The sequence below is a fragment of the Pseudoliparis swirei genome, chromosome 3, assembly GCF_029220125.1.
Source record: "Pseudoliparis swirei isolate HS2019 ecotype Mariana Trench chromosome 3, NWPU_hadal_v1, whole genome shotgun sequence".
Lineage (NCBI taxonomy): Eukaryota > Metazoa > Chordata > Actinopteri > Perciformes > Liparidae > Pseudoliparis > Pseudoliparis swirei.
This window is the reverse complement of record NC_079390.1, coordinates 18,021,880-18,033,226: the sequence shown is the minus strand read 5'-3', so window position 1 is coordinate 18,033,226 and position 11,347 is coordinate 18,021,880. Positions and strand designations below refer to the sequence as shown.

Sequence of the window (11,347 nt, the reverse complement as noted above, 5' to 3'; positions counted from 1 at the left end):
TGCTTAAATGCAGAGCTTGTTGTAGTGCCATATTTCTTGGGAGTTTCTCCTGATTCGATGTGAGGTCCTGGGACAGGGATGTCATATGTGTACAGACTGTAAAGCCCTTTGAGGCAAATTTTTAATATCGGGCTGTACAAAATAAACTGAATTGAATTGAAAATGTGATATGCTGCAGAGTTTTCATGAGCGGAAAACGCATTTAAAAAAGGTATAATTGCAGTCGATCATGTTAGTTCAATTGTTGTCGGCCAAAATATTGATTGTGATAAATATTTGATTAACTGTGCTGCCCTATAGATGCTAAAACTCACATTTCTCAGGTCCACAGCCTCAGGCTTTGGTCCAGACCACCACCAACTGTAAGGAGACCACATCTATTAGGTCAACTGTCGGCTTAGAGTTGAAAGTCATGAAATACTTATGAGTGAACTGCCGACTGGACTGGTAAGATTTCAGACTTCCCAATGGCAATAAAGCACAAGCAACACAACTATTGATCTTTGGTTTATTATTTTCTCAAAAGACCCTTGTCAAAGAGATGTGATCTCTGTTGGTTTTCCGGAGGATATAGCTTTGTAAAATATTTTGATTTGTGCTGTAAAACGAATGAGTTGCGAACAACTTTAACAACAGAAACATGGATGGAAAAATAAAGAAATACATGTTTACTTCAACTTGATGGGCCACTTTAACAGGACGACCTCTGGCTGGCACAGTTCTTTCATCCACAGCTGGCCCTAGATCAGTGATTCTTAACCTGGGTTCGGCGAGTCACTCGGGGGTTCGGCAGGGGTACAGACACACAGAGCAGTGTTGCCCCTACCATTATAACAGGGTGGCCACTTCACTTCAGCATTACGGATGTTTATGCACAGTCTTTAGTTCATCATAAAAGTTCTGCCAAACATCTTTCGTGGTTTGTTTGTTTAATGCCAGCAGCATGGCTCTTGGGATGACGATGTCAGTCCACATTACATTTCATTTCATTTAGCTGACGCTTTTATCCAAAGCGACTTACAATAAATGCATTCAATTTCAATTAAATTCAGTTTGTTTTTCTATCTACCAGAAACACTAATTACAAATTGGCCTCAGAGGGCTTTACAATATGTACACATACAACATCCCTGTCACAGGACCTCCCATGGGATCAGGAATAAAAAAGAAAAAAAAGAATGGGTGGCTGAATTTAGGTTGAAGACCAGTCAAACTGCTGCATTCTGAATTAGTTGCAGAGGTTGGGTGACCTTAGCAGGTAGACCTGCCAGGAGGGAGTTACAGTAGTTTAGGCATGAGATGACCATACCCTGGACTAGAACCTGTGCCTCCTTCTGAGTAAGTTTTCTCCTGATGTTGTGCAGCATGTACCTATAGGAATGTGTTGTTGCAGTTATGTTGCAGTCAGGGAGAGTTGACTATTCAGTGTCACACCGAGGTTCCTGGCAGTCGAGGTCGAGACTAACACAGAGTTGTTGAAGGTAATATTCAGGGCGTGGGTGGAAGAGCTTCTCCCTGGAACGAAAAGTAGTTCAGTCTTGTCAGGGTTGTTTTTCAGGTGGTGTGCAGCCATCCACTGTCAGACAGGCAGAGATTTGTGCTGGTATCTGTATTTCAGATTGGGGAAGCAAGAGGATCAGTTGGGTGTCATCAGCATAGCTGTGGTAGGAAAAGCCATTCCAGCGAACGACAGCCGAGAGAGTTGGTGTACAGAGAGAAGAAGAGGGGGCCCAGAACTAAGCATTGAGAGACCACAGTAGTGGACGGACACGGTTTAGACACAGATCCTCTCCAAGTTACCCGGTAAATGTGATCGTTAAGGTAGGATGAAAAGAGGGAGAGAGCAGCGCCTGTGATACCCAGGTCCTGAAGGGTAAACATAACAATCTGCTGGTTTCCTGTGTCAAATGCTGCAGAAAGGTCTAGAAGGATAAGGACATTGGAGAGAGAAGCCGCTCAAGCAGTAAACAGCCAGGAGGGCAGTCTCTGTAGAGTGGTCAGCCTTAAAGCCAGACTGGTGGGGGTCATGTTATGGTAAGACTTAGTTAAAGTTAGCTCGCTTGAGGGTGGGTTTCTTCAGATGAGGGTTAACTCTCGCCCCCTTCATATAGTTAGGGAAACAGCCAGTTGAAAGGGAGGTGTAAATATGAAAGTCAGGAGCAATAGCCTGGAAAATGTGAGTTAGGATGGGGTCAAGAGGGCGGCGGGGGGGGGGGGGGGGTAGAGGTCAACAAGGTAAAAACTTCATTAGGAGACAGTGGGGTGAAAGGAAAGTGACGGGGAAGGAGATGTAGTTAACTGAAGTGTAGTTATAGAATTAGGGGCGCATGTCATCTATCTTGTTTGTTAAGTAGTCGACAAAGTGGCTCGGTAGAAGGGTGGAAGGAGGAGGGGACAGGTTGGTTGAACAAGCTTTTGGCTGTAGAGATAGAGGAAGGGGAGGATATAAGAGATTGATCGGCGAGCAGGTCGTCAGGGTGTTTAGATTTGTTATTTTCTTTATGATGCTTGCATTGTGACTCTCTAAACGCACTGAATCACACAACCACGGAGGACTTGCGGTCAGGACCTTACGGGTCATTAAAGGACAGAGAGAATCAAGAGATGAAGACAGAGTAGAGAGAAGAGTATACCTGTGGCAGAGTTAGGATGCATGAGTGAGAAAGTTGAAGGGAGTGCAGATAAAACAGAGTACTCACAAATGTTGCGACGGACTGCGACAGTCTGTTGATTCAGTTTTTGTGTATTTTGTATTGCCCAAAATAACAAATTTGCCTCAGGGCTTTACAATCTGTACACATACAAGGTCCAAGGTTTGGGAGGGCTGTCAGTTCCAGAGGGTGAGAGCAAGTAAGAGATAAAGTGGTCAGAGACATGAAGTGGAGTTATAGTGAGGTTAGCTAGAGAGCAATTTCTGGTGAAAATATAGTCACAGTGGTTGCCGGTTTTGTGAGTAGGAGGGGAAATACTGAGTGAGAAAGCAAGCGAAGAAAGTAAGAGAAACAGGTCACATGACTTCTGTCTGGATGTTCAATAATTCTTCCAAGAAGTCTACCAAAGAACCAGGAGGACAGTAGAGAACAACAATATTTCGTGGACCCGGATGACTAACTGTCACAGCATGAAACTCAAAAGACAGTGGAAGCAGGTAGAGAGAAACAATCCATTTGGGGGAGCTGAGTAAACCTGTACCACCACCCCGACCAGATGGCCTGGGTGTGTGGCTGAAATAAACAGTAGAGGAGCAGGGGTAGATGTGTTGTCTGGTGTGATCAAGTCTCAGTTTGAGTCAGGAAGTCAAGCAACTGTTTAACTGTTTAGCAAAGCCTAAAATGAAGTCTGCCTTGTGCTTAGCTGACTGGCAGTTCCAGAGGCCCCCTGTGACGAGGTGTTGGGTGTGTGTAGAATGGGTTGGATAGATAACAGAGGAGGGATTTTGGTATATGTGTGAACGAGTCTGAGGCCTATAGTATCTACGAGTAGATATGCGCGCAGGTATAGAAGGTAAACACATATTCACAGAACAATATTATCCTCAGCCACCCCCGAAGACTCCAACAACAGACTCCTATGTCTTTATCCTCAGAGTCTCGTACTGCAGTCGAGTATTCATTAATGCTTAAAACCCCTACCCTGGTACAAAAAAAACTGGTTTTGTACCAGAGTTGACGATAATTAGCTACAGCTGTGTCGACCACGCCCCCAGCTCGTTAGTGGAATGACCACCAATAGAAACTATCTGGCTCAGGACAGTAGCAGGTCTTCCCTTTAATCAGTGAAGTTTAATTTTTTACAAGAGTCTCCTGGTCTTGCCAAAACTGATTAGGGACAACGGTTTATTTACCTCAAAGGTATAAATTAAAGTAGAGCTTAGTCTCCAGTAAAATTAGAATACAGAACAGACACTCCAACCCTAGCTAGTTTCCTTTGCATTCAGTCACTTGAGTGAACCAAGGTCCCAGCTCCAACAATTCAGATAAGGTTAAGACAGTACAGACTAACAATCTAGTAGACCCAAAACAGCATATGCAATAGTGATCTTGCAGAGAACCCTCTTTTAATTAAAGAAGGTACTCAGCTAGGATCCAAGTGGTCGAGAAGTCTGAGATCTCACAGGGAGATGCACGCCTTTGTGTTTCTATCTTCAAATATATTTTCTAAATGTTTCTTCATCGCCCCATGAAAGTACTGTCTGCACCACTGCTGTTATGGTGAGCTACATTTTTGCCGATTTTGATAATTTCTGTTCACTTTACCTCAGTGCCAACAACAGATTTCGATGATATTGCAGAATTAATGTATTCGCTCAGAACATATATTGTACATTCACAAAGTAACATTTTCTTGAGCTGTTGACGAGTTACAAAACACTGACAGGGCTCTAATTTACAATGTAGAAGAAGCTATCTTGGCTGTCTCCCTTGAATGCTCAGTTGTATTGTTCTTTAGTGACACAACTTGTTTAGTAGTATTCATTTTAGTACAGAGCAATACCGCCTCAAAAATACATGACATACTTGACATTGTCCATTTCAGTGTTAACTTTGATTTGAGAGACACTGGCCTTTAACATAAGGGAATTTGTTATCTTTCTAACACCGTATTCAGTCTCTGGTGTATGGAGCAACTCTCATCTGCAGAGAGCAGATGTTTACATGAATTAAATATGTGTTGAGTCTGAAAACAGTGTGGTACCAACTGCAAAGACATTTTTGTTGTCACTGCTTGGAAAAAATTGCAATAAAAAGCCCAAAACTTGAAATACTCTATATATGATAGACATGGTTTACATTATTTTTCACAAGCACCCCCACCATCAAAAATTAACAGTGGAAACCTCCAGATTCTTGTTGCATGTATCATCTATACAGCGAATGAATATTAAAAGGAAACGGCTTCTGCGTGCAGCTACATTGGAGGAAGAGATACAACATCACAGAGTTGGCAGACCTCCTGCTGTGGGTGTACATAATTAATGTACCGGAACTCTTAAAAAAGACTCTGTGTTCAGGCTCAAAGACACACTGGTGTCATTTGGAGAACAGCAGTTTACATTTGTTGGTAATATAGCGGACAGACCATAATGAGCTCAGTCCAAGGTCAGCAATGCCGAGGGATCAAAAGATCAATAGGTTTGTCTCGTTTCTGGATAGATGCCACTATTGGCAATATTAAACTAAATAAACAAGAATAATGATTCAAAACACACAATCTTAAGATACAACATTTTATTATTGTCAGTCTTAAATATGAGCACACACTTTTCATCAAGAAAATACATATGAACCAACAATCCTTTACAATGCAGGGAGTCAAATAGCATGAGGTCCCCCTCCACTTGGAAACAATCCAATCTGAAGAGAGCCCTGTGAACTTGTAACCAGGCAAAGGGCAGAATCTTCTGTGTGAATAATTCAAAATAAACCCCAACAGATCATGAGACTACTTCATGCGTCTGTTATGACAATCCCCCTGGCAGCAGAAGCAAAGGTTGGATTTTTCATGTCTAACCAAAGTTCACATCCAAAAGTGATCTCTTCTAGACTCCAACGCAAACCACACAAATGTCACAAAACACCTAAAATGAATAGTACTATCTGATAGGTGCAATACAAGTCATTTTTCTTAACTGGTATCAAATGTTCTCCAGAGACTGCTCTCTTGCCTTGCACATGTGGATATAAAGAAAAGATCTACACCCATACACCCATACCCCCCACCACCCACTCCTCCCTCCCCACCTGAGCCCAAGCAAACATGGGCCAGGTTAGAGCGTGGGAGAAAGGGAATTAGTCCTGCAATCCTGCAGTCTTCAAACAGACAATGGAATTGGTCATATCACCGTTAGTATGCAGCGCTACTGCCAAAATATAAGCCTTCATGGGCTGTGATTCAGTATTGGCTGACCGGAGTTCAGAACAGGAGAAGTTAAGTGGATTCAGGCCTTCTTAGTGCAGTTTCCGAGTTGAACTTTGAGGTTGGATCAGAAATATGTCCAAGATCCGCAAACTTTGCTTGATTTTATCATTATAAGTTTGCCTTATACAGGACTTATAATTTTTGAAGTCATGCTTGGTGGGAGTTTGAAGCGTTTGCTCGAATAGGGAAGCAGACTTTTAATGCCATGCAGACAGAAACTGCTGTCAGTCTGCTTACAAAGAGAGGGATGGTAAATTATTCCCAATTATGACAGTTGCTCATTTCTCACTGAAACAGGTATGTTCGGTTTGCCTGACCGTGATGCATTTCTGATGCAGTTGTGAGAAGCATACAACACGGGGAGGAGTTTTTTTGCATTAACAGGGTGTTACAAGCGTCACACTGAGTGAGACTTATACAATGGAGGTTGAGTCCAGTTAATAGGACAACATTAAGGCCAACTGGGAGCTTATTAGTGTTTTCTCAACTATATGAGCCATAACACAGCAAATAGCTGTGTTACGCAACACAAAACTTCCCACTGTCTCACTAACTGAAATGTAATTGTGTTTCTTTAACCGCTCAGCAAGCGGGCTCTTCTAACCTTGAGGCTGCCAGTGCCCATAATTCAACTAGCACACTGGTGCAAAGTAATGGAAAAGGCCTCAGGTCAGAAAACAATCCAAATGAAGCCTTTAAAGAAGCAGCCCGCATAGGTTTTCTCCACACGCCTTCTGTTGTTACACATTTGGAACAGCGGGGATTTGAGAACAAGGAAATGAAGATCGCACTTTTCTGTAAGCTGCATGTGGCCAAGGCCAAAACTTTAGGAATAGGCTCTAGTGGGATTTCCAGCCGTGATCTGACAGGTGCTGACTGTTTCTCATCTCCTCAGAAAAGGCAGAATGCCTCATCCTCAGATCAGAGATCAGACTGCTCCAAGGCTCGATGTGGCTTCTTCAGCTCAGTGCTTCACCGTGACCACGTATCTTATCAGAGCTCATAAACAATATGCTTGTTTGACATTGAAAACTGGTGGGGTTCCTACGAGTGATCATCTTAAATCACAATATTAACATGCGCAGTTTGTGTTGGTAGTCTGTGATTCTCAGTGTAGCAGTGAATCGCCGCCATAGTAACCATATGGCATTGCTATAATTAGGTGGCTCATTAGATGACGTCAGCTAAACAGCAACCTCCTTACGACTGGTTACTTGTGAAGAAGAAGAAAACCTTCATTTTCATCTTGAGATATATTTTGACAGCAGCCCCGCTGGTTTAATTAAACACATCTGCTCTAAAGGTACGCGCCTACGCAGGTTTGTCCTCAGCGATAATGTGCTTGGCTCGAGAAATAAGACTGTATTTGATGTAAGATCAAGACACAGTATGACAGCTATTAAGGACAAAGCAATGGAATGCAGCTGTCTGCGCTGTCCTTTCAGAAACCTGCGACGCTCCTGCAGCACAGCGCTGTGGTGTGAACAGGACGGCCCACGCAAATGCACACCTGTGACCACATGTAAATATTACTTTACGGTGGTGATTGCTGCATTGTTAAATACTTGGACGACTTGCTGAGGAACTGTTCAGAGGTAGTAAAAAGATCAAAATCAATGACCAGTTTTTACAACGTGTGCTTGGCTGTCCTACAAAAGAAATAGACAAGACGCTGTCTTTCTTCATTCAAATCTGTTTCATGTGTGTATGTGAGAGAGAGAGAAAGAGAAGAAGTGAGGTGTGTGTGTGTGTGTGTTTGTTGAGCACATTTGGCTCCATTTCCAACCATTGAAGGTAACAGCCTGTGATTGTTTGTGCATATTGACAGCAACCACTTTATGCAAACTCCTCTGAAGAAAACCCAATGCGGACCTCCTTGGGAGGCGATCTGACTTGAGTTTGTCCTAAAATGTGGTTAATCTTGTGGCAATACAGACGTGGGATCAGTGGTGCCATCCTTCCAGCCGGGAGGAATAATTACCATGTCATTTCCAAACATCACTGTGCCGGAGATGAATAATAGTCTGCGGCGTCTGTCTCCCTCTCTTTGTCTTGTGTGTGAAAACAAAGCGTGATTAGCCCGTCAGATTCAGCTGATGATTACCCTGATCAATTTCAATAATGCTCCTATCTGTTTCGTGCCGTTTTGGATTTGGATCTATTTTCACATTGAGGAGCCCAAACCTTGATGTCCCCATGAGCCAAAATGAGGCTAAATGTTAAAAAAAAAGACACATTGAAGTGTGCGCACATGGATGAAGGACTACAACCCCCAGAGCTGAGGGAGGGGGAGGAACAGGTGATCGTGAGCAGAGCAGAGATCATTGGTTCTTCTACGTGTTCATTAAAAAATAACCACATGTGAAAACATTGACTCGGAGCCAAGGGATAAGAAGAAGCGCATCATTCCCCGCCACTAAACAGACACACACTATTTTGATGTAATTCACTGTTCCCGTTTGATGTTGTGTGAATGGAATCCCGCCAATCCTTCTCGTGCTGCATACGGTCCAGTGACGTGCAGCGCACAAACGGCGATGCGTTTCGCAAGAGAGCCATGACGCGTCTAAAAAAAAACGTCCACTTTGCCAAAAAAAAAACGAGTCGCCTTTACGCCAATATCTCGTGTTTTTGTCACTCAGCTCTTTTTTTTTCAACCCGCCAAATCACCTTTTAGCTTTTAGTTCTTACTGATTGTAAGAAGTTTCAGATTTTTGCATAATAACCCCCACGCTCACAACTAAATATAGTAACGGAGGTTCTTCGTTTGTTTGCTGCCTGTCAAAACGCCACTGATACTTGCTGTTCCTCCTCCATGATACAACACAGATATGGTTTCTTTGTCGAACATATCCTCTCCTCTCTGACAACGCCAGCCACATACGATGCGATAAGAGCAGTTGCAGTATTACTTTTTATTTTATTCTGACGGTTATTGCAATCGGCTCGCATACTGTACAGCAAGCCTGCAATCTCTATTCTTTTCAGGAGAGCTGGGAATGTCATGTTCAGAAACAGCATTCCACAGTTATATACCACAAACTGTACATTTTGGTTCAACGGTGTGTGTCGTTTTAGATTTCCCAATAGCCCCATGTTAAACCATTAGTAAAACTTGTTCCTCCTCTTCTTTGTGAAAAGATAATGTGTTTTGTTTGGTGCTGAGATTAGAAAAGAGAAATCCAATGACGCATGGTGCTGTGTGAGCTGCTAGTCTTTGGGTTATTGGTGTCTAAATACATGCAAATGGTGTTTATTTCCTATTAACATCAGGAACTGACCCGCCAGTGCTAGTTTGCACAATGAACAGGATCAATGTCTGTGTTGTGTAGAAATGGCATCAAACAAGTAGCAACAGCGTTAATACATTTGCATTACTTGAGTCAAACATCGTGGAGCAAACTCTCCCTCCATTTGTAACTACATAATTCTAATTCTTGACACCATTTTTGTGTACAACGGTACTGGTAAAGAAAGAAAAACAGACATAAAACGAGGATATTTGTCCTAAATAATTACAACTTCATATTTTCCCTTCTCAAAAATATTTAAAACTAAACATAACTGAAAAAATATAATTAAAATATTAGCATACGATAACTGAAAGTGTATAACTATATAATGCTGAGAACGAAAATACTTGAAGGTCAAAAACTAATCTGTTTCAACAACCAGACGGAATGATAATCCTTACACATTAAAGTATGACAGCCTCAGGGTAACCTAAATTCCTCCTGCGTCAATGTCTCGGTTTGACTTTGAGATATTTAACATTCACCTCTCAAACTTGCTGAGAATTTGCCTTTTCCTGGAGTTGAGATGAATATGCAATGCGTTTAAAAAATGAAGACACATCCATTTGAATAAAAGAACACAACAATTAAAAAAATCTTTTTTTTCTCTGAGACATACTAGAAGTAAAAAAGAGATAATCCAGACTATTATAATTTAGCGAGAACATTTACAACTCATTTCAATGTAATGTGAAGCATTTGTTACATCCGTGAAATCTAAAAACCAAAAGAAAAAATAAACAACAGAAACTTTTTGTTAAGTACTTATTTAGTGGGTCAACATCATTAGAATATCTCATGCACTCACTGTGCACCAGTTTATGGATCCGGTTGAACAAGAAAAAAAGAAAAGAACACACACACAGTCGCACTCGCACACACACAATACTTATGTTCATATCCACTCTTCAAATTCTGAGCAGGAACGGCAGAAACACTACGAAGAGGAGACCGGCGTGTGAGTGCACTCCCATCGCGCCGTCGCTGCCATCCTGAACTGCTCTCGGTCCTGAAAGGGAACACAACACTTGGGTAAGTTTCACCATTTAAGGTTTTCTTTTTTCCTCTTTGTGGTTTCACGAAAGAATCTGCCTTTCCTCCAGAGGAGGACTGTGACTTGTGCGGTGCCAACCTCTAGTTCTGTTTGTGAAAGTGTTTGCAGAGGTTTCCTTTTATTATGCAAACCAGTGTACATAATTAGTGATTCTAGAGTTATTACAGTGATTACTGTGTATTGTCTACAATTATTGGGCAATTGGAGGCATGGACTACATAGTCGTCTTAGTCACATGACATTAAGTTTATGATTTTGAGACTTTGAAAAGCTCTCCCTGAATCTCTGGATGAAGTAGTTTCTGTTTCTTAGACATTGGATTCACATACAATTTGCCACAGAAAAAACATGTATATTTATAATAATCTAGGCATCATTATAACAATACATATAGGACATTTTCCTGATTAATAAACCTGGAAGTTGAACTGAATGTATCTGCAGCATCTCGTCTTGATGACCACAAAGCTACTTGTTGTTAGTGTGTTGACGTTAATTAATGTTAAAGTTGAAACTCACTGCAGGCCCAACTACCTAACGTTATTAACATTTAACCATAGGCAATGTGCAGAGATGACATGTATTTTTTCAAAGGCAAACCCAGAAGTTAGCATCACACTGATTCCCTCGACAAAGGCCAAGGAGGTTTTTAGATTATTGCTGGAAATAAAATCTCTGGGGAACAAAAATGTCCGTAACTTGCATTTTTTTTAAACAAGATAATCCTAATGAACACCACTTTTATGATTTTTTTGTAAATGCAATCAGCAGAACGTGAAGCTGTAATCAACGTCTGTCCAAAATGTCCTCACTTTATAATTGTATTGATCTTTTCTTATAAACCTTTATATGAAATTGTCATAATAAGCACATCTAGAATCATGCATGAATATGTTTTGAGAAGTCATAGTGACCTTTGATCTTTGACCATCACATTCAAATCAGTTCATCTTTCAGTCCAAGTGGACTTTTGTGCCACATTTGAAGAAATCTGTATTATTTTCCAATATAGAAATGGCATGCATATCAACCATACAGTATTGTGTTTTTCTCTTTCTGAACCAAAGGCACGTGTGAGACA

General features: G+C 41.5%; 1 protein-coding gene across 4 annotated transcripts in view; it reads right to left on the bottom strand.

The window, feature by feature from the left end:
* Positions 1 to 5,213: 5,213 nt before the first annotated feature.
* Positions 5,214 to 11,347, bottom strand: part of ntm (neurotrimin) — a 507,513-nt gene continuing 501,379 nt past the window's right edge. For 3 of the 4 annotated variants that reach the window (XM_056411525.1, XM_056411524.1, XM_056411526.1), the window contains one exon: positions 5,214 to 10,221. In XM_056411525.1, the coding sequence (XP_056267500.1) occupies positions 10,121 to 10,221 (101 nt within the window). In that variant the 3' untranslated portion in view covers positions 5,214 to 10,120. The remainder of the gene's footprint in view (positions 10,222 to 11,347) is intronic. The other variant, XM_056411527.1, reaches the window with a different exon arrangement.